The 25,113-nt window shown below is 31.7% G+C and overlaps 2 protein-coding genes across 2 annotated transcripts; both read left to right on the top strand.

Annotated features, from left to right (window-relative positions):
- Positions 1–15,961: 15,961 nt before the first annotated feature.
- LOC131039667 (36.4 kDa proline-rich protein) lies at positions 15,962–16,642 on the top strand. The gene has a single exon (XM_057972463.2). It carries the CDS (start codon positions 16,016–16,018, stop codon positions 16,373–16,375), a length of 360 nt encoding a protein of 119 aa, XP_057828446.2. The 5' UTR covers positions 15,962–16,015; the 3' UTR covers positions 16,376–16,642.
- A 6,839-nt stretch (positions 16,643–23,481) lies between these two features.
- On the top strand, positions 23,482–24,165 carry LOC131039663 (36.4 kDa proline-rich protein-like). Its single transcript, XM_057972458.2, has one exon. The coding sequence runs from the start codon at positions 23,538–23,540 to the stop codon at positions 23,901–23,903; it is 366 nt and encodes a 121-aa protein (XP_057828441.2). The 5' UTR covers positions 23,482–23,537; the 3' UTR covers positions 23,904–24,165.
- The last annotated feature ends 948 nt before the right edge of the window (positions 24,166–25,113 follow it).

Raw genomic sequence — 25,113 nt, 5'->3', positions numbered from 1 at the left:
ACTACTAACTGTAAATTATCAAAGAATGATGAATCTGCATCTATTGATGAGACACTTTACCAATCCATGATTGGAAAGCTACAATATGTTGTTCACAGTAGACCAGGCATAGCACATTCATTAGGTATAGTTGCAAGATTCTTTGCAGATCCTAAGGAAACACACATGACAGCAATCAAAAGAATTTTTAGATACTTGAAAGGCACTGAGGATTATGGCTTAGTATATAAGAAAGGAAATGATTTTGATTTAAAAGTTTTTACTGATGCTGATTGGGCAGGAAACATTGATGATAGAAAAAGCACAAGTGGAGGAGCTTTCTTTTTAGGAGAAAGACTAGTGAGTGGGCTTAGCAAGAAACAAGGATGTGTTTCACAGTCAACAGCAAAAGCTGAATACGTTGTTGCAGCACTGAATTGTACCAACATTGCATGGATCAAGCAACTGTTGGAAGGTATAAATGAGAAAGTTACCGAGCCAATAACTATATTCTATGACAATACTAGTGCCATTAATATTTCAGAAAACCCTGTTATGCACTCTAAGACAAAGCACATCTCTATCAAATATCATTATCTTAGAGAAGAAGCTCAAGAGAAGAAAGTGGTGTTGGAGTATGTTAGCAAAAAGGAACAAATAGCAAATATCTTCACCAAGCCACTACCAAGGGACACTTTTGAATATCTTAGAAGTAAGTTAGGGGTCCTACCCCTATCTTCTACTCACTAACCAAGTTTGGTGGAAGCATGAATCCGATGACTCTATTGAATATCTTTTAGGAGTTGATGCTGCATTACACACTTTAGGATGTTTTCTAAAGGTGTACAAGAATTATTAAAGGAAATAATACAGGGAACAGGAATTAAAGACAAAATGCTCTGACCGAGACTCAGTTGATACACAACAACAGAAAATCACTTTATACAGGAAGAAATTATGTTTTAGTTCTTTACTTTTTGGCATTGTTGTCAAACAGGGAGAAGACTAATATCAGGGGAGAAGACTGAGAGAAGACTGAATGAAGATTGGAAAGAAGACTGAAGAAAAGAGGAGAAGTCTAATGTATGGGGGAGAGAATTTCAGCATTTCAGAATCACAGCTATCCGAATCTTTTAAAGGTCAAATCAATTGGTTTTGCCATCAATGCCAAAGGGGGAGATTGTTGTCAATATTGCGTTATAACAGACAATGAAAGATTGTTGGCATTTCATAAGGATATTGAGAAGGTTGTTGATGATTATGGATATAACTGAATAAAGATGTTTACTGTCTTGATATTATTATTTTGTCATTGATGTCAAGAAATTGATTTTCTAACTCAGTATGATGTTGCCATATCTTGAGAAGTATGATTTGAAGATTATAAAGATGTCAGTAAAAGACACAGGAAAGAATATGATGAATAAGGGGATGAATAAGGTATTCAATGGGCAACTACTACCGAGTTAGACAATGATGAGATCATGATGTTTAGATTTTTTTAACATCATACATATGTTGTAAATTGTAAAGGTTAATACTATACTATGTTACCAAGCAAAGAACCTAGTCGGTAAACCCTAAGGTTATCGCTATTGGTTAATGAAGGCGGAATGTCTAATGAGTAAATTTTAGTATTCACTGAGCTATAACCAAGTTGCTACCGAGTTGTAACTAAGCTATAACAGAATGCATTAAATGTTTGCATGCATTATTTAATGAAGGAAGCTGATGAGCTGGAACTGATTAAATAATTGGTGAGCCATGGATGAAGTTTGTTAATGAACTTAAGGCAATGGAAAGTCGACATGAACATCTACAACGTAGATTGAACCGCAATACCTTGGCACAAGTTCCAAGGTAGGCTAAAACATTTTCAAATCGAAAGATGCATTGAACCTGGACAAGATTGAAGATCTGATGGCTATGATTGATCATGGGAAATGTGATCAACGAGATTAAGTGGTTACCTAATTGTTTATAAATAGGAAACTGTTGATAAACAAGGTATGCAGGCAAGTGTATGCACAGGGATGCTACATAGTGATTACTGAGCACATAAGCTTGAAGCCCTATTAGAATAACAGAGTATAGAAGCCCAACAGATAGAAAAGATTAGTTCTATGTCTAGATTGTATTGAACAAATAGGAATCCGCTTTAGCATTTTAGATATGAAGTTGCAGATAGATTTTTATTACTGTTATTTTGTGAAAGTGACAGAAAATCTCTTAACCGAGTGGATTTAATAGTCTTATTTGTAAAACCCTCTAGCAAGGTGACATTCTGATTGAGTGCTTGAAATCCTTTAACAAGGTCACTTCTAACAAGGTAAATATCCTAATAGATCTAAGGGAAATCCCTTAACCAGGTCATATCTAGCAATGTGGTTGTAATTTTTAACAGGATTTTCTTTTAACTGAGCATACTCTAGATGAGTATATTTCTTAGTGGGTCCGAAATCCCACAGTGGTTTTTCCCTATTTGGATTTCCACGTTAAATCTGGTGTTATGAGGTTTATGATGTTTATATGCTTTTGAGTTTGGATGTTTGACAGTTTTAGTTATATTACTGATGTATATGTTACCGAAGTTGAATCTGATGTTTTAATGGAAGATTAAGTTTGTATGATTCACGCCCCCCCCTCTCATCTTGTTGGCTATTGGATTTGTACTTATATTAAGTATCAGAACTATCAATTAGTGGAAGAATCGACAGATGGAGAGCGACAAAGAGTTTGTGAACCATCTTGAAAGAGAGTGGGCAAATGTGAAGAGGGAAGCAAGTTCGTCACCTCAAGCCAGTAACAAGAGCATAAGGAGGTAGGACCTACCTTAATTCTTTGATCAATATGTAAGGATAGTGAGTGAGTCATGAAGTTATATAATGTAATTTAGAATGAAGTTTGATTGAGTCAAGCCATTATTAGAACAAAATTATTTGAACTCGCTTTTGAATAGTCTTCTAGAGAAATGTATTATGAGGTACATATGATAAAATAACTATGAACATGCGTGGAAAATGCTAAAGAGTGATAGGAATTGTATCATAGGTTGCTTTAGATATTCTCTAAAGGATGATCTAGTTTTAGAATTATGCAATATTATAATGGAAGAGATAGAATCGTGAAAGGAATCATTGTTAATTGTTCAAAAATTACGTTCATGTAAATATAGATACAATAATGAAAAAATTTCTTAAAGTTTGTTGATAAACTTAGTAAAACTCTCATAAATGAGATTACCCAATCCTCTAGAAATTAAGTAAGAGGATAGAGAGAGAAACTTTGAGATTGAACCATGAAGAAGATGAAATAATAGGATAACGACTTATAAATAATGAAGTTATTTTGATATCACAAGGAAAGACTTAGACTTTAAAATTTTGCAAGAAAAATAAAGATGGCTATCGAGTGTCTCATTTGAAAAGCCTTATAGATAGGTGTTTTATGAACTTGTATCATATTAGATTGTCGTTATGGTAAATTAGTGAAGTTGGTGTATTAAGTTTTTAAATCATGAAAAGTCACATATTAGTATTAAACTAAATATGATGTTTTGAGAAAAGAGGTAAATGAACCATGACACTTGGAAAGATAGAGAGAGAGTTTAGATGAGATAAACTTAGAATTCTAAACCATAAGAATGGAATGCATGTTAATGATTATGCTATTTAAATGTTTTAATAATTGAATAAAATAATGTCTACTCATTTTATTCAATTTATATGTAAGATACATACATGTGTTACACCTTCTTAATATTTTTAATCTTGTCTTTAAAATTGCTTGAAAGATAGAAGGAAAAAAAAGTTTTCTTTTAAATGTATATTTGATTATGCATAAAATATTGTTTCCTATCAGATAGGATTGATTGTAATAAGAGATTTACTCTATCAATTTCTATTCAAACGAAAGATTGTCTTCTTAGCATAGTATTTTATCTTGCAAGAAATAGGAAGCTAGAATTGAAAGGTGAAAGATTGTCTCATGTACGAATTTATTCTAGATTATGTGAAGAAAGCTAGATAGGCTTGTGTTTGTGGAAAGTTACCTTCTAGGACGGGTGCCGAATGTGGATTATAGAGAGAATAGTTGCTTTTCCAACTATCTATTTTTGTTGTGCATGGCATTATACTCGACCGAGTAATCAAATTGAATTAACCATTGAAATAATGAAATTCTTTTATTTTATCCTCTCTACCATATCCTAGATTGTTAATGAATGCTTGTTTCTTAAAAGAGTTAGAAAAATGAAAATGCTTGTATCATCTAGGCATGCACCAGATTCCATCTTGCCTTTCAAATTCTTTTGCTAAGCAATTCATGCAGGGTCAGGTATTCTTGATTGACCAAGAATTCCGAGGAAGTGTAAGCTTGAAGTTTGGGTAGAAAAAGCGCCTGAATCTTGTTCTCATCTTCATGCTAAAGATTGCATTGGCAATAGCTTGGGTTGCAGATCAACGGACGCATCTCACCCTTTACTTTGTATTATTTTGTTATTGCACTTATGACAACTTGAAATGCGTATGATTGAGATACTACTTTTATCAATTTATGGAATAAAGAATCTTTATCTTTTACATAAATTCTGTGTTTATAACGATCTTAATGGAATGATCAAATGAAGTAATGGATGTAAAAGTGGAAGGAAATAGACTTAGTAACTGGTTTATGAGTTTATTTAAGAATAAAAAGTATTTCAGCTCATTATAGAAGTTAGCTCGATTTACGTCTTTACATTTTGGTATCAGAGCACGGTTTATAATTCTAGGGCCTATGAGTCCACTTCATGAATGAAGTCATGTGCTTGAAAAACTCGCTATTGGATATTTAACACATGACAATTGCAAATAAAGGAGCATAAAGCCTTTTACAAGGTAAATTAATGACAACAACCTAAGAGAAGGAGGATGGTTCATTAAGGAAGAAATATTTCCCTCCTACTATGAAATGAATTTAGGATATTCAAGATGAGAATTATAAGGTCAAGGAAGGTAGTTGTCTACTTTTAGGATGAAAGAGGAAAGGAATCATCTTCTAAAACCAAGAGAAAAGAAATAGCTAAGCAAGCTGAGTAGGGTAATAGAAATCTCACCTACCTTTCTGTTGGGAGACAAGACTAGTTGGACTATCCTATTGAGGAGATAGATGAAGAATATCTATATGAGTATCTCCCTACTAAGTCAACTATATTAGTCAGATAAGTTGAAAGGATGTACCCATTTGATTCCATGAGAAGAAATATAAATTTGGGTGATATCATTTATGGACAATCAATAAGTAAAGTTGCTTTTTGCGAAATCAATATGGTGTCCAGATAGATGGAGAAAGAGTATCTCCTAGAATGACATACTTAATGGACACATTTGTCGGAAGATAGTTATTGAGTAAGAGTTGGGTGCTTATATAGTAAGTTGTGGTTGAGATTTAATTAATAAATGATGGTTGTTATTAGAACCTATATGCCTGAGATGTTTGACTGATAATTATTCTAACTTATCTCTTGTGAAAGATATTATTCTATGTCTATAGTGTATGAGGTAGGTACTATATGGATAAGAATTATGGATGATATGAAGAAATCTGCATAGGACTTTGTATTCTAGTTTGTGTCCTTATCCTTAAACATGAAATTGTAGGTACCATGTTTTATACTCTCTCTCACACACTCTCGAAAAGATACCCCAAGGTGTTGTAATACTTCTTCATATGTGATTAGTTCTAGTCACTCAATACATTTGACATGTATTCAGTTTGATTTGGTTTATTGATAAATTATATGATCATTGATTTTTGGATTAATTTTGACTTTTTGACTTGATTATTTTTTTTCTTTTTCATTATCTAAATGGATGAGCTACCAATTTTCTATTTTGTGACCCTTGGTCACACTTAACTTAATGTTTCATTATGTGCATTTTATAATTTATTGTTGAAATTGATCACTTCACCTTTATGGTGGCTTATCTAATGTTTAAGATTTTCATTGTCTTTTGGTTGCACATTGCATTGTGTCCTTATCATGATCATAGTGAACCCCTGATGGTATGTCCAAGAGAGTAAGAGTAGAGAGTGTACCAAACATAGGTGTTGTGTCAGTTAGGGAAATAATACTATGTAATTGTGCAATTTTAGTTTGAGAAAATTTAATGTGTGGAATAAGAGAATAGACCTTACAAAGGAAAATAAATTTTATATACATATTTAGTAGATAGACAAATTCAAATTAGTTCATCAATTATATGATATCTTACTTAGTTTTTACCTTCGAGATCATGTGACCATGAAAGATGTCTTTTGCTAAAATAGGTTTTGGAGTCTTAAACATTCAAGAATATATGGCCTTTGGCATAAAAACACATTTGAGATAATTGAGTGTAAGGTTGTGCTAGTAGTTGAATAACATATGTTATGATGTTAGGAAATTTTCTGTCATCATGGTTGCCTTGTCGTTTGTCGATTAAGAGCATACATAGTAATTTGGAAATCTTATGGATTGATAGAAGTTTAAGGTATGAAATAGATTGAGTTGGTTGGAATAGTTGGAAATAAAAGGAAGTCAAATGATGGGTTCTCATAGATCAAGGAAATTTTATCTATCATGTTTACTATAAGATCAACTTGAGATATCAATTATTACAAAATCACTTGGAAGAAAAACATTATTGAAGTTTTGAATGTAGATATTTTGGATCATAGATTTGATAGATTTGAGAAAATAACTTAAGGGTAATTAAGAACGCCAATGAAGGATGTACTCACTTAGAGGCAAAAACTTGAGGAAGTAAATATTGCATCATATTTAAAACATTTGGAAATATCTAGTTAATCTAGAGATTGTTGATAAAGATGTGATGAACCTAAGAATTTTGGAAAAGATAGTTGAGTATGTGACACAATGTTTAGCAATCGAAAGTTGAGCATAATCGTATAATAGGACTTTTATATCAAACCTAAGTATAGGTGGTTGAAAATCAATATGAAATTTATTCAAGGATTGCTTTTGAGAAAGAACAAGCATGACATCATAGTTGGTTATTGTCAACAGATTGACAGAGTTTGCATATTTCCTACTTGGATATATTTAAAGATGAATCATTGAATCTTGTGAAGAAATTTATTTATTCAACTTAGCAATTGCATAAAGTTTCAAAAATAGAAATATCAAATAGGAATGTTTGGATGATATTTTGGAATTGGACAATATTGAATATATCTTTGGGAACTAAATTAAATCGATATGACATCTTTAGATAGATGACCAAACATAAATAGTTAATCAGCTTGTGGAAAATTATTTTTGATGTATCTCATGAATTAGAAATGCAAATGGAAGAAATATTTGCCTTTGGACTGAGTTGGCATACAACAAAATCTTTTCATGCACTATTAAGAAATTATACCCATTATGATGCTTTATGACAAAAATGACAAACATTTGTCAGTTGGAATAGGATTAAGATAGGATCATCATTGGTTCTAATATGCTTAAAAGAAACGAATGAGAAAATGAAATTGATCAAGAATACATTGGAAGAGATAGTCGATAGACAAGGAAAAGCTATGATAATAGAAACAAGTCTCTCAGATAATTGTCACTGAAGAAGAAATTCTTTTGAGGGAGAAGCCTCATAAGAGCTTTATTTTATAGAGAAAATCATCAAAGTTGGTACCAAGATATGTGGGACCCTTCGATGTGCTGGAAGTATGAATCCAGTTGCTTATGGATATATGATGTAGGAATAGTGCTAGTGGAGCACATCCAAATTCTTGATCGAAATAGCATTTAGACTACTTAGCAAAGATTTCACTTAGTATTGGATCCAGTGGGACCGATATTCCGATGATAGTGCTATTCGAGAGGATGATGTGACAATTGACTATCATATTCATCTTTTGATTTCTTAGAGTAGTATTTGCTTGATGTATGAAATACCTGAATACTCTGAATTTTTGATTTTACATGTTGTAAATTTGGATAGTATAGATGATACTATTATTGCTATATTTGATTAAGATCATAATGAATGGTTAATGTTTATGATATTGAGAAAGTATGTGCTCATTGATAGAATAATAAAGACATTGAGACGATGTCTCTTTTAAGAGGGGAAGGATGTCACGAACACTATTTTTCCATAATTATTTAATTAGGAAAATAATGTTTATTTTTCAAACGAAATTGAAATGAAATGAAAATAGAACTGTTAATGAAATAAGAAAGGATATCAAATGTACTAATATGATTTAAATACAATTGAATGATCAGTACTAATTTTTATTGTAAAAATTTGGATTGTGATTGTTAATGAGCGATTGAGTGCAAGTGAATGCAGGAATAGGTGAACAATGATGAAGACGAGAACATGGTTCAGGTAGAGTTGTCTTAGCTCTTGTATTTCGTTAGAATAGATGGAATCTCTCACACACCACATTAGGATTTATATTTGCATCTTGAAAGATGGATGATTTAAATGACCTTATTGAGTGTTTGTTCAAATTGAAATGATGGATTTGGAATGAGAAGTAGATTGATTTAAATGTTTATACATGTGCATTGATTGCATGATGTGAGTAGTGTTTGAATTAAATCTAAGTTGTGTGAGTGATTGTGAAATATTATGTTTTATTGTTAAAAGAGAGAAAATGTGTAGATGATTCAAAAATGAATATCGACCCTAGGTTTTATGTTCTTTTTAGATATGTATAAATGTATGAAAATTATAAGTTTACTTTTGTAAATTGGTCAAAATGTATATGTATATGAGAAATCAATTTAATCATATACATGTATATCTATATAGTTATAAATATCCAATTATCGTGAAATTTGACTTCGTCAAGAATTTTGTTTATACATATACGTAATCATTTGAGATTAAAAATATATACGCATTATATATATGTGTGTATATGAATTCTAATAATAATTTGATCATGTACTTGTAAATATGTATGTAATTATTGTATATGTATTTATGAAATTAAATTATGTAATGAAAATCTGATATATATATATATTTAATTAAAGAAAGGGTTTATTAAAGAATTTATTAAACAAAGTTTAATGTTTAATATATATATATATATATTAATGAAAAGTCAATAAATATATATATCAAATATAAATAAATTATAAAAAAAACTAAAAATTACATCACACATGGTAGTGGCGGGTTAAGTTTTAAGAAAAATTAAAATAAAACAAATTAAATGGAAGTGGTGGGATTGGTTTAAGAAGAATTAAGCAAATAAAGAGGATGGTCGATAGTAACACCGACCACCCCTTCTCCCTTTTAAATATGCTGCAAACCACGACCACTCCTATTAAAGGATACTCCACATGCAGATAGAATACGGTAGTAGGCGTAGTTTAGGGGTTTATTTCAGTCATAGTCAACTTTGGTTTCACATCGACCACGTTGCAAGCATAAACCATGATGGCTATTACACGTGAGGTGGCATGAATTAATAAAAGACATGGGTTATCATCCCACGTAAACACCTTGATCGACATGTATAAGTTAGTTTAATTTAACTTTGCATGTTTTAAGGAAATCATTTTTAGTAAGTCAACTTAGTCTCGGAGTTAAAAGCCACATGGATAATCTATAATTATGGACTTAATAACTTTAGTGGTGTGGTGTCATGAAATGGATAATGGATAACTTTACATGGTGAACACATAGGTGTTCAAATACGATTATGACTGTTATGATCATGAGTGGTGTCACTTAGAATCAATCCACCTCTAGTAGAGATAGCCCAAAAGTAGGAAAGAGGGTAGACGACTACACTATATATAGACCATTGAGTTGGAAGAGAAGGGAAAGAGATGCAACCAAGGATTAGAGAATGGAATGAAGAAGAGAAAAGTAGTGATATTTAGATTTGTTTACGATCAAGTCGTAAAAGATCAACCATGATCATCTCAGATTTAGAGTCAAAGTTCAGAGTAAAGTTTAGAAATAAAAGAGGTAGAAAAGAGTGATAGGAAGGATGGAGTTAGTAGAAGAATCGATAGATGGAGAGCGACAAAGAGATTGTGAACCATCTTGAAAGAGAGTGGGCAAATGTGAAGAGGGAAGCAAGTCCATCACCTCAAGCTAGTAACAAGAGCATAAGGAGGTAGGATCTACCTTAATTCTTTGATCATTATGCAAGGATAGTGAGTGAGTCATGAAGTTATATAATGTAATTTAGAATGAAGTTTGATTCAGTCAAGCCATGATTAGAACAAAATTGTTTGAACTCACTTTTGAATAGTCTTCTAGAGAAATGTATTATGAGGTACATATGATAAAATAACTAAGAACATGCATGGAAAATGCTAAAGAGTGATAGGAATTATATCATAGGTTGCTTTAGATATTCTCTAAAAGATGATCTCGTTTTAGACTTATGCAATATTCTAATGGAAGAGATAGAATCGTGAAAGGAATCATTGTTAATTGTTCAAAAATTATGTTCATGTAAATATAGATACAATAGTGAAATAATTTCTTAAAGTTTGTTGATAAACTTAGTAAAACTCTCATAAATGAGATTACCCAATCCTCTAGAAATTAAGTAAGAGGATAGAGAGAGAAACTTTGAGATTGAACCACGAAGAAGATGAAATAATAGGATAACGACTTATAAATAATGAAGTTATTTTGATATCACAAGGAAAGACTTAGACTTTCAAATTTTGCAAGAAAAATAAAGATGGTTATCGAGTGTCTCATTTGAAAAGCCTTATAGATAGGCATTTTATGAACTTGTATCATATTAGATTGTCATTATGGTAAATTAGTGAAGTCAATGTGTTAAGTTTTTAAATCATGAAAAGTCACATATTAGTATTAAACTAAATATGATGTTTTGAGAAAAGAGGTAAATGAACCACGACACTTGGAAAGATAGAGAGAGAGTTTAGACGAGATAAACTTAGAATTCTAAACCATAAGAATGGAATGCATTTTAATGATTATGCTATTTAAATGTTTTAATAATTGAATAAAATAATGTGTACTCATTTTATTCAATTTATATGTAAGATACATACATGTGTTACACCTTCTTAATATTTTTAATCTTGTCTTTAAAATTGCTTGAAGGATAGAAGGAAAAGAATGTTTTCTTTTAAATGTATATTTGATTTTCCATAAAATATTGTTTCCTGTCAGATAGGATTGGTTGCAATAAAAGATTTACTCTATCAATTTCCATTCAAACAAAAGATTGTCTTCTTAGCATAGTATTTTATCTTGCAAGAAATAGGAAGCTAGAATTGAAAGGTGAAAGATTGTCTCCTGTACGAATTTATTCTAGATTATGTGAACAAAGCTAGATAGGCTTGTGTTTGTGGAAAGTTACCTTCTAGGACGGGTGCCGAATGTGGATTATAGAGAGAATAGTTTCTTTTCCAACTATCTATTTTTGCTGTGCATGGCATTATACTCGGCTGAGTAATCAAATTGAATTAACCATTGAAATAATGAAATTCTTTTATTTTATCCTCTCTACCATATCCTAGATTGATAATGAATGCTTGTTTCTTAAAAGAGTTAGAAAATTGAAAATGCTTGTATCATCTAGGCACACACCAGATTCCATCTTGCCTTTCGAATTCTTTTGCTAAGCAATTCGTGCAGGGTCAGGTATTCTTGATTGACCAAGAATTCTGGGGAAGCGTAAGCTTCAAGGTTGGGCGAAAAAAGTGCCTGAATCTTGTTCTCATCTTCACACTAAAGATTTCATTGGTGATAGCTTGGGTTGTAGATCAACGGATGCATCTCACCCTTTACTTTGTATTATTTTGTTATTGAACTTACGACAACTTGAAATGCATAAGTATTGTATGATTGAGATACTACTTAAATCAATTTATGGAATAAAGAATCTTTATCTTTTACATAAATTTTGTGTCTATTACGATCTCAATGGAATGATCAAATCAAGTAATGGATGTAAAATTGGAATGAAATAGACTTAGTAACTGATTTATGAGTTTATTTAAGAATAAAGAGTATTTTGGCTCATTATTGAAGTTAGCTTGATTTACATCTTTACACTTTGACTCTAATTCTAATCCTAATACTAACCATGGCCTAAACCCTAAAGTTAACCCCAACCCTAACCCTAATTATATCCCTAACCCTAATTATATTCCTAACCATGTTAAATCCCTAACCCTATCTATACCCTTAGCCCTAATTATATCTCTATCTATCCTAACCCTAGCCATATCCTAATCCCAACCCCAACCCCAACCCCAACCCCAACCCCATCCCTAATGCCAACCCTAATACATTTAATAACAACCCTTAACCTTAATCATAACCCTAATTCTTGCCTTAACCATAAGCCTAATTCTAATTCAAATCCCAAGTCTGATTCTAATCATAACCCTATTTGTATCTCTAACCCTAACCCTAACCCTAACCATAATACTATCATTAACCATGATCTTAACCCTGATTTGAGTTCTAACAGTTACCCTTTTCTATTTATAACTCTAAACATAACCCCCCCAATCATTATTATAACTATAATTTTAACTGTAACCCTAAATCTAACTTTATGCAAAACCCTTTCACCCATAGTTACACTAACTCCAACCATAATCATAACCTTATAATTATTCCTAACCCTAACTCTAGCCCTTTTTTAATCTATTATACCAATCCTAGCTTTAGCGCGAATCCTAACCCTATTTCTAATGATAATCCTAATTCAAATTCAAAATCTTGCATTCATATATTAACTAATAATATAAAAATATCCTATGATATAAATAGTTTTTATCAATTTTTAATGTTAATTATGAATAGTGTTATATAAGAAAAATACACTAACATATATAGAGACATTAAATTTTTTCATCATTCAACTTTAATATAGAGATTATTAATTTGAAATATTCAATGCCTCTCTCAATAAAGATTATATAGATTAACTTTCAGATATATATACTAGTTATCTAGCACTCTCCTTTGTCAATAAATCTAATGTAACAACACCATGCACTCATCTCAAGGCATAATATTATCCATATCAATTGATTTATTGATCATGACATACTACATTTATCATATGAAACCAAAGAACACAATATTCTTCAATGGTAACAATACACGTGTAGATAAATACTTTTGAGGTTTATCTTAGACAATAGAATAGAATAAGATAATAAGCTTTAAAATCACAACCAAATCTGCTCTCTGAATTTTAATGAAATAAGAACTGCACAATAGTTGCTACAAGGTTTATTTGCTATTGCTACTGGTTAATGATTTCTTCATTAATAACAACAAACTATTTGTAGAAAATAAATCTAGTTAAAGTTGATAAAATGATCAAAATAAAAAGAATGAAAATGGAGATATAGTTCACATGAAGTACGCCCTTCATAGTTTTATTATCTCCCTCTTCTACTTACGCTTTATAAACTAAATCGTATCCTTTTATGATTAGGAAAGGAAAGGAAAGGATCTTTTATAGTCCACGATGCCGCCCATTGTGTATGGGCCCACAAATGGGTTAGAGCAGTATGGGACTAGCTCGTACTCCTTTCTGGAGGTACCTAACTGCATTACAAACGAGGCGTAGATACCTTAGCCCCTTGTCGGATTTGAACTTGTGACCTCTCTTTCAAGAGCACAATATTAACTGATATGAAAACACTATCTTAAATTATTTGCTCTTCTAGGAAAAATCTATTTATGGTTATAACTATAGCTACCTCAAATTTTTTGGACTCTTACAACTTATCTACTTTCTCCCTATTATATTTGAGGACGACTATCTTATTATAGCAATAAGAATACAAATAGCAGAATAATGCAATTAAGCTTAAGGATCAACACTCCAAATACAACACTTCGAAAGCTATACGGAAGGAATGAGTTAGTTAGAGGCATGAAGATGATTGTAATTGTTCATTCAATCCTTGCTTTATCCTTTTTGAAGTATTGCTATAATTTATGCTGCCTACTAAACAGTCTTTTCTACTTTGGTAGACTTCCTCCCTAACCTGCATAGATTAAGTTACCACTGCTGATCAGTTGTCAGTGGATGAGATCCTTGGCTGTTTACTCATCCCTTAGGCTACATGTACTCATTGCTTTGGCTGCAGAAACTTCTACAACTTTAGTTGCCGGTGGCATTCTTACTCCGTGTAGAAGTTAGGTTCCAGAATATTTCTACTGAATGATCAATATTCTGAAATAACTGACTTAGCACATAATATTTTACAAAAACATCATATATCTAATACATTCTTTTACTGAAATATTAATGCAAATTCTTAAATATAGGATATAAATATCTTTGAATTAGAAAATTAGAATAATAAACAGGAAAAATCATACAACCCATCACTTATGACATACTGTAAACTAATCAACTATAAATGTAATTTGAGGCAATCTTTATGAAAGGTTGATTTTGTTAAAAAAGGATAAATTGGATTAAAATAGCTAAAAAAAGAGTTATGACAACATTATTTATTGAATCGAATGGACTATTGTTCCCCGCAAGAAGAAGAGTCAGGTCACAAGACTCGGGAGGTTCTGTTTGGCCCACTGTTGGGCCCCAATTCAGATTTTTAGCAATTTGTTGTTTCTTTCTACCGGTTTGTCTGGTTTGTAGCCGTCTCTCTATTCATGGTTGAACTTTGAATCGTGCAAGTTTTGCTTTTTTTTTTTATCAATTGTCCTGTTTTAGCTGTTTCAATGTTTGGTTCGTTGGCTTGTGCTTTAAGCCTCTTAGATTGATTTGTAATGTGTTTGAACCCTTCTCTACTTTAATAAAAAACATTAGTTATCTAAGGCAAATAACAAATGTACATTCATATTTATTTAAATTATCTTGAAGAAAGTAAATTGAGAAATAATCTTTAGCTTTCTAATTAGACTCAGTTTTTTAAATTATTGTAAAGCTAAACTTATCAACTATATTATAAAAATAGAAAAACATAAGATATGCCAGTTTCATGGTTTATGATTTTCGCTAAATTACTATGGAAGAAATGTCTCAAAATTTTTCTTTTATAATTAGGTAACATTTTATCGACACTTCCTTTTCTTGAAAGATAAATCAGTAACTTGAAGTGCTGGACTTTTCATGGTTGAACATGAATCTGAATCGGTATTTTGCGTACCGACTATAAGGACGTACAAAAGTTGCTTAAAAACAGCTGAAGATGTCATTTAAAAATAATTAGTCGGTTGTGATGTCCGACTCAACAAAAGAATAATGTATAGTTTTGTTTAGTTTTAACAAACACAGGTAATACTATATCGGAACCAAAGAATTGCATAATCAATAGGTGGCTATATACTTTTTTCTTTTTTCTGTTGGCATACATTTTGCATCACTATGGCTTGCACTCCACTTAACCATGCTCGGCAGCGAATCAAATGAGCAGAAGGAATCCAATGACCAAGTTTCAGATGCATAGTTTTAAAATATAAAGGACTTGCCAGAATTTCAAATTTCAAATTAACACCTCATACCATTGATAACAAGGCATCAAGAAAATAAATTTCAATCACTCATGATCTAAACACAATCCACAATTCGGCTTTATTCGTTTGTAAGCGTCTTCCTTATGTTGGAATAAATCCAATTAGTAAATCAACTCATTTTCATTTCCAAATCATCTCATAGCCCCACACGCTTTTTCTTTGCTATTCTGATGTGCCAAAAAAAAATTCTGGTAACTATCTTCTCCATAAAGCATAGAGAAAACTAGATGGGTTTCCTATTCTTCAGTCAATGAAAGAACAAATTACATCATTTGCTTTAGTACATCACCTCACCAAAACCGGAAAAACGTGCATAGGTTTTAACAAGAAGTTGACAGGGTTCACGGGTAGCTTCTACAGCACCATTCCTGCACGTCAAGTAATCAGCCCACACCCAATTATGGTGTTTTCACGGCTATAAATACCCATTAACAAGTCTCATCGTCTTCAAGCATAGAATTGCAGCAACTTCTTTTCCCTAGTATTCATTTCATTCGTTGTGGTGAGAAATCAAAATTGTGACAATGAAAAAGGCTGGAGCAGTACTCTTTATTGTTATGATTCAGATGGCAACCACCATGCCACTAATAATGGCGTCGACTCTTAATAATACTTCTTCTGGCAAATGCCCACTTGACGCTTTGAAGCTGGGAGCCTGTGTTGATGTGCTTAGTGGCCTTGTGCACGTGGGAATTGGAGATCCTGTAGTAAACCAGTGCTGCCCTGTGATTCAGGGAGTTTTGGGATTAGAGGCAGCACTGTGTTTATGCACAACCATCAGGGCCAAGCTTCTGAACCTTAATATCCTTCTTCCAGTGGCACTCGAGCTTATTATAGGCTGTGGAAAGACTGTTCCTAAAGGCTTCAAATGCCCTTCTCAGTAACCTTCTTATCACTGCTAAAAGTATTCCTACCTATTCTATATTTATTAGCTATGGATTTCAGTGTGTGTTAGCTGAATCAAAAAGTTTGAAGGGTGACGCTTTGCAACAGAATGTCGACCTCGTGTATTTGAGGTTTGTCAAGAATCATGTAACTGCAAACATAGTAAACGTTGAAATGCCTTAGATGGTACTTGTTATTATTGAATGAAGTGGCGACATAATAACTATTCGCCTAGGCTTGTCTAATAAAATTTTTTAATGTCTTTTTGTCTTTGTTTTAGTTAAGTTTCATGTGAAAATATAGGAACGACTTAAATTATACATACTAAGCTTACATTTCTAGGTTTAAAAGTGTTAAACATTCAGAATTGACTGACATTTTCGAGGTTTAATATGTTGCTTAATGTATGTGGTCACATTAAGAATACACTTCTAGACTTAAAGTGTTAAACACTCATAATTGACTGACATTCTCTAGGCTTAATATATTGCTTAGTTTGTATGGTTTAAGGCTTCCCGGAAATATGTATTACTAAAATAGAACTTGCTATTCGATTGTTGAAGATTTATATATACTGTAATTGTTTCTTCTTTGTTAAAAGAGTCTATTTTTATATATCTTATTTATTATTTTATTGAAAGGGACAGAAACTGGCATAATTAAATTTTAAAAAAATCCCTGTAGAATATGTTTAAAAAAATATTATTTTTTATCTGAATTTCGAAATCTAAAAAAATAACTGTTTTCAAAAAGAAAACTATTTAAATGATAGACACACTAACATGCATGATTGCATTACCATCAAAACTTTGAACTGTATTTATGATAGATTGTTATGACCAATAAATATTGGTGGTAGATTGCATGGTTGTGATAGTTCATTTAAATGGTCAAATGATTAATAAATAAATGTAATTCCATGCTAAGGAACCCCGGAGGATAACATCTAATTAACCAATTATACATAGAAATCATTTTAAAAATAAATAAATTATATAACATTATGAACATAACATGAAATTAAATATAACATTTGAACATGCGGAAGATATAAATTCTCCTAACTAATTCCTCTTGCGGGTTAACATCGCTACCTGAGCAGCACCTTAACAACATCTAAGCACCTAGAACAATAATGCAATAACTTAACATTACATAAAATATCAACATAAATATCTATTGCTAGGTTCATTTTTAATACCAAACAAAGTGTTCTGATGATAACCTTCACATAAGATATTACAATACCTTACATCATAAAAAGGTGGTTGATACCAACATCGCACTACTAAACACTAATCTAGAATTCTATTCTTTCATTTACTATGCATTACATTATATTACATCAAATTACATCAATCTCCCTAAGGGAGTGTCCAAATTAGAATGATAATTATAATGATACAATAACAATGATTATTAAATACATAGCATCTCCTAATACATCACTAAATCATCTGCATCAATCACTAAGACAAAACTAGAAAGGAGACATAGGATCCATCCAATGCACAAACATGTCCAATGGTCCCCAATGACCATAGGAAACAAACTCCTGACCATCTGGAACCCTTAGGTCCACCACACCGCGCTCTGGAGATAGACACAAAGCCCCACACAAAACAAGCAAACATGGCTAACAACCAAAATTCAAGGAGACACAAAGATACAAATGGACAATGCATGACTTAACACAAGGTTTCAACAGAGGCCTTTAAAAAACCCATAGTATAAGGTACTAGGATACAACTAGGGGATAGTATCATCACATGGAATCAACAAAGGAGGGCATAATTCTAAAGGACTAAAGTGGGCATTAAACACACTTGGAGTGGATATCGAGGTTTTTTAGAAAGGTGTCTCATGTGCAACACTAGAGCCATTAAATACAATAAGAGGAGATGTGGAATTCAAGTGGAAATGTATATCATTGTTCATCAGGATTGGGAAAAAATTATTCTCTCATGTTGTATAAATAATTGTAGGTTCTACAATTAGGAGATACATTGATGTAGTAGTTTGTTTTTTCGAGGGTGGCTGAGGAGGATCAATGAAGGGACTTCATCAAAGTCTCTAGAAGGGTTGTGTTTAACCCTTGCAATGTTCCAGTATTGTTTAGATTAATGTAATTACAGGGGCAATATTGGAGTATTACAATAATTATTATAGTTTTAGAAATTAGTAGATAAATAAAATAGACTAGTTAGTATTTTAGTTTTTGGAAGGTTATTCCTATAGGTTAGTTGTTTTCTAAAAAATAAGGCTTTATAAAGCCATTTGAAAATCAATGTAATGTCATCTTGTTGAATTCAAATATGAATTTATTTATTTATTTATTTTTATCTACATTTCACATGATTTACATTTCACATAGGGATGATTTACATCTCACAATAAGTTCACAAGGCATAGAAAGACATCATCTCCTATATTTTCTTGTATTATGATTTTGTTAGCTATGATTGATAGCTTCTATAGAAAGAGTTAGGATATCATTAAACATCAATCCATTTTGTCCCTTTTCTATATTAATAGGAGGAAAAAAAAAAAATTTAAAGATGGAGAGAGAGGAGTAAGTAAAGATCCACTCATAACAAATTACTTTCCTCTAGATTTCAAAGAATCTAGGGGAACACAATTACTCCCTGAAGTATGAGGTACAAGTAGTGTTGCAAATTTTATATATATTTTTTCTTTATAAGATCATGTAGGTTGAACCATATCATAAACAATAGAATCTCTTTGAATGGGCAGGATGCCTAACCATGGTTCATGGAACCAATTATGGGACAAACAAAACCTTCATGCACCTTAATAAAGACTTTGTATTTTCAATGAGTGCCTTGATACAATGCATATGTGTAAAGGAACTCCTCTTGTCATCATAAAAACCATGAATAGTAGATCAATGAGCAACCCATGTGTGGGTTTGTCAATATTTCCATTGATAATGTATAATTCTCCATTTAGTGCATGCATTGACTCATAAATTTAGGTGAAGATAATACTAGGTTCAATATTAGGTTTAGATATTTCTTTGTAGTTTCTATCACATTTAATAGATTTTAATTTGATTGTCTTAGGAATCAAGAGTTATGGAATTGGAATCTAATTCTATTAAATTTGTTGAATGGGAAGGTAATAGGTTAGAGAATATTTGTATGTTTTTATTAGGAGGTGCTATGGATTTATTCTCTTTATCATTTGCACTATACTATTTTATTTAACATTGGTCTCAATGAAGTATTGGACATTATGTCTTTGATGAATAGATTGATTTGTATCATGTCCGTGAGTATGATGATATTAACAAAAGGCCTTTGGATTAATTAGAAGAGTTAAGTGTTTCAAAGTTTCTATGAGATTAGTACAAGGAAGTCTAATTAATTTTTTGTTTGATAATTAAATCATAAATTAATCAAAGATTTAAAAAGATTACAAATTGTTGTTTCTTTGGTCTTAATAAAAAGTTCACTATAGTAGAAGGTGTTTCGCTTGAAACATATATATTTTTTAAATAGTGTTTGGTTAATTTTTTAATGTGACTAGTGATACTAGCATGATATGCCCTTTGGCCCCATTTGAAATGATTTTAACCTAGAGCTATGAACTGATGAGGTCACAAATAAGGGAATGCATACCCATTTATCAAAGTTGAGGAGAGTGTATTAGATCAACATAGACACAAGCTTATGATCAAAATGGCTCAATGAGTGTATGAACCTTGGTGGCCACAAAAACACCACCACTTAAGCAATATGCTATGGGAAGAACCCCACTTGTAACTTATACTTGAAAATTATTAGAAGAAAAAGCATTTACTTTAATAATTATTTTATCTTGTTTCTTAAATTATTAATAACATGAAGGAGCTTCTTTGGATTGCTCATTGAAGAAGAACCCTCATATTAACGAGCTAAAAGTTGTTAATCATAAAAGGTTGTCGATAACTATGTAAATGAAGAAAATTTCCTGAAGAATATCTATCCATAATTAATGGTAGTAGGTTTCTAATAAAAATCCTTTATACATGAACATCTGAAGGAGGGTATGAAATTTGTAAATAAAGAGTTTTATATCTACCTATTAAATTAGTCACTTTTTCTTTCACTTCATGTTAACAAAGCACCAAATAAGTTAATGTTACTTGAGGTCCAATATTGTTTTAAAAATGTTGTAACAATTAATTAACAACTTGTGAGAAAAAGTGGATTAAATTTTGATAATGAATGAAATGAATTCAAGGAAATATCTTATAATGACCTATGGAAGTGTTTTACAAGAAGGGAATACTCAAGAGTGAAATTACTATAGAACATGGTAAAAGTAGACACATGATTGTTAGGTTCTACTTTTGTGTTGTATTTCTCAGGATGTGATCTCAATGTTTTGTGGGATAGGAGTATTAGAATCGCATATGAAAATGGACTATGGGTACAATATGATGAAATAATTGGTTGAGATTGAGTTTAATCTTATGTTGGATAAATTGTATTGTATTGATGAGGCATTTTGATATAGTTGGTTAGTGATAGAATTGAAAAGTGAATTGGTTTTTGAGAGGTTGGAATGTTCATGTACACTAGAATTGATGGTAGTTAGTATAAAATTATAGTAATTAGAGTATTACTTAATGGGATGGTGAACATTTTGGAAAATAAAAGGAAAACTAGAGGAAGCTGAGATATATTTTTTCTTTATAAAGAAAAGCATGAACGTATATATTTATATTAAAAATCAGAAATAAAATATATAGAGCAGATAAGGTGAGACATATTTATATTGACTAATATGATGCACAAATGAAACCCTAGAACTAAAGTGGATGGCATAACCATTTTGTGTAGTAGTAGAAATGATGGAAGAAGTGAATATCCTAATGGAAGGAACTATCATGGGTATCGATAATTGCATCTCGATTTGGTTATGAGGAGGCAAGAAGAAAACTCTTAATACAATACTTCGATCACTATATAGAAGGAACAAGCTTGTTAGAGGCATGAAGATTAGATTCATAACTCATTCAATCCTTTCTTGATCCCTATTGAAGTATTTCTCTCATGTATGCTAGTTATTAAATCCTCTTTTCTACTTTTCTAGAGTTCTTCCCTAACCTATATAGATGAAGTTACCATTTCTAATTAGTTACGACAATTGAGATCATTGGATTTACTTGTGGCTTAGGGTACAAGTACTCATAGTTTTGGTTACAAACACTTCTACAACTTTGGTTGTGGGTTACCATTCTTACTTGATCCATGTAGAAGATAGTGTCTAGAATATTTCTACTCAATGATCGTCACCAACAAAATAATATTCTAGAGTATCTCAAAACTAATTAACTTAAAAGATAAATATTTATGAGAACACCATATATCTAATACATTTCTTTTACTCAAATACTAATACGAAGTCATAAATATAGGATATAAATATCTTTCAACCATGAAATGAGAACAATAAATAGGAATAATTATAGGGCCCATCATTTATGATATACTGTAGGTTAATCAACTTTATATGTGGTTTTAGCCAATCTTAATTAAAGACAAATTTTGTTAAAGAACAATAAATTGAATTAAAATAGATAAAAATATTTATGAAAACATTAGCTATCCAAATTAAAGATTAATTTCCTGATCAATCTAGAAATTCTCAATAAGGAATGATAGGTTGTGAAGGGTCTTATTCTTCTAGCTAAGTAGAAGCTAGTTTTTTCGATTTGTGTGGTCTTTTTCTGATTTCCTATATTTTGTTGATTTTTGCTGGTCTTCTTTTAGTATGTTTGATCTTTCTTAGTTGCTAGTGATTTCACCACTTGTATGATCCATCTTTTCCACCTTTTTGGCTCTTACCTAACATAGAGGGAAATTAATATTTATTAAATTGTCTTTCAGAAAGTAAAATAAGAAGTGTTCTTGAATAAATATTTAGCCTTTAATTAGATACATTGAATTTCTTAAGTTACTTCAAAAATAATCTCTCAACTTTTCTATAAAAGTTTAAAATAGGAAAAAAATAAAACATTTCGCTTGGATGGTCCATGATTTTCTGCAACTTATTGAGAAAAAAATGTCTCAAAATTTTCCTTATCTTCATTTCAATCTTTTAACTTTTGAAATAGACTTTGAGATGTTAAAATTTGTAAGAAAGTACTTCTGCAATTAGGTAACATCATACGAATTCTGGCTTTTCTTGAAAGATAAATAATTATCTTGAAGTGATTGAATTTTCCCGGTTGACCATAAGTCTGAATCGACATTTTGCGTACCAACTTTAGAGACGTTGTCGAAAAGTTGCTTTAAAAAACAGCTGAAGATGTAATTTCAAAATAATTAGTTGGCTGTGATATCTGTTTCAACAAAAGAATACTGTCAAGTGGAAGAACGGAACGGATTTTTTTTCAACGGATACAGGTAACACTATATCCGAACCAAAGAGTTGCATAATCTATAGATGGCTGTATATTCTTCTTCTGTTGGCATACATTTGGCATCACTATGGCTCCATACCAGTTAAACATGGTCGGAAAGGAATCAAATGAGAAGAAGGAATCCAAAGGCCAAGTTGCAGATGCATAGTTATAAAATATAAAAGAATTGCCTAAATTTCAAAATTTCAATTAACAGCTCATACCGTTGATCACACGGAATCAATAAAATAAATTTGAATTATTCTCATGATCTCAACACAATCTACAATTTGGTTTTATTTGTTTGTAAGCGTCTTCCTTATGTTGAGTAAATAAACTCATTTTCATTTCCAACTTATCTCATGGCCCCACACGCTTTTTCCTTGCTATTCTGATGTGCCAAAAATCAATTCTGGTGGCCATCTTCTGCACAAAGCATAGAGAAATCTAGATGAGATCTCTATTCTTTAGTCAATGAAAGAAAAAATTACATCATTTGCTTAGAACATCGCCCAACCAAAACCAGAAAAACGTACATAGCTTTCAACAAAAAGTTGATATAGTTCACGGGTGCCTTCTACAACACCATTCCTACACGTCAAGTAATTTGCCCACACCCAACCAAGGTGTCTTTCATGGCTATAAATACAGACTAAGAAGTCTCGTATTCTTCAAAGCATTCAATTGCAGCAACTTGTTTTCCCTAGTATTGTTTTCATTAGTTGTGGTGAGAAATCAATATTGTGAGAATGAAAAAGACTGGAGCACTACTGTTAATTGTTTTGATTCAGGTGGCGACCACCATGTCACTAATAATGGCGTGGACTCCTCCTCCTCCTCCTACTTCTGCAGCGAAATGCCCACTGGACGCTTTGAAGCTGGGAGCCTGTGTTGATGTGCTCAGTGGCCTCGTGCATGTGGGTATTGGAGATCCTGTAGTAAACCAATGCTGCCCAGTTATTGAAGGAGTTTTGGGATTAGAGGCAGCACTGTGTTTATGCACAACCATTAGGGCCAAGCTTCTCAACCTTAATATCCTTCTTCCAGTGGCACTCGAGCTTATTATAGCCTGTGGAGAGACTGTTCCTGCAGGTTTCAAATGCCCTGCTCAGTAACCTTCTTATCACTGCTCAAAGTATTCTATAATTTAGTTTCCTCGTCATTTACATGCATATTCCCACCTATTCTATGCTTTTAGCTATGGATTTCAGTGTGTTTTAGCTGAATAAAAACATTTGAAGGCTGACGCTTTGGAATAGAATGTTGACCTTGTATATTTGAGGTTCGTCAAGAATCATGTAACTTTCAACCTGGTAAAGTTTGAAATGCCTTGGATTGTACTTCTTATTGATAACTATTCGCTTAGGATTGAGTAAATTTCATGTATTTTGGTCTATGTTCTAATTAAGTTTCATGTGATATATTAGTAATAGAACTCGGTATTAGATAGTTGAAGGTATACACACTTATGTTCTTGTTTGTTAAAAGATTTATATTTCTTCCAGTTATTTTATTTATCTTTTTCTAAAAAGGATTATAAATTATTGATATCTATTTATTCTTTTTATAAAGGTTTTTAAGTGTTGGTGTGATAATTTATTTATTTTTCATGAGTTGATAGGAAAGAAGCAATTTGTCCAAGGGGTTGAGCTTAACTGGCTAAAACACTGGGTTCTCACTGTGGAGACCCAAGTTCAACTCCCAATAGGGACATCTGAAGTGAAATTCTAAGTTGTGACTCTTGGTCTTCCATAAGATGGGGAAGGTCTTGGGGTCAATCTAATGGAACTCTAAGCTATGACTCTTGGCCTTCTATAGGATGAGAAGGTCTTGGTGTCAATCTAATCAAACATAATAATAATAATTCAAAGATATGTAATGGGGATGGGCCCCCCTACTGTATCCCCACTGGTTCATAGCTCTAGTCAAAAGCTATTCAGGCTTCGGCCAATTACCAATAAAAAAAAAAAAAGAAGAAAGAAGCAATTTTAAAAGTATTTTTTTACAAATTTAAATGACTAGTTTTAGGGATATCTAATAGTTTCATAATAAGTATTAATCATGGGAATTTGGATGAATTTATAATTATCTTTTAAAATAATGTATACTCCAAATAATATTGTATTGTTTATAGTACCAAGGGCTACATTAATTAAGTTAACATTTTCTTACAAGCTATACACTAGCATTATCAATTAGCCAATATTGGGGAACCACTGTATACAAATCATTGTCATCATCACTTGACTCCATAAATTGGGTATGTGTAGCAACACTAAGTGTAACTAGTATTTTGAGTGAAGTTTACATTTTCTCACTATAGAA

Source organism: Cryptomeria japonica, chromosome 5 (assembly GCF_030272615.1).
Source record: "Cryptomeria japonica chromosome 5, Sugi_1.0, whole genome shotgun sequence".
Taxonomy (NCBI): Eukaryota; Viridiplantae; Streptophyta; class Pinopsida; order Cupressales; family Cupressaceae; genus Cryptomeria; species Cryptomeria japonica.
Note: the sequence above shows the minus strand (reverse complement) of the source record. Positions and strands in the feature narration are given on the sequence as shown.

Bases quoted from the DNA above. Each gene is read 5' to 3' on its own strand.
- LOC131039667 (XM_057972463.2), top strand. From the start codon at position 16,016: ATGAAAAAGGCTGGAGCAGTACTCTTTATTGTTATGATTCAGATGGCA.
- LOC131039663 (XM_057972458.2), top strand. From the start codon at position 23,538: ATGAAAAAGACTGGAGCACTACTGTTAATTGTTTTGATTCAGGTGGCG.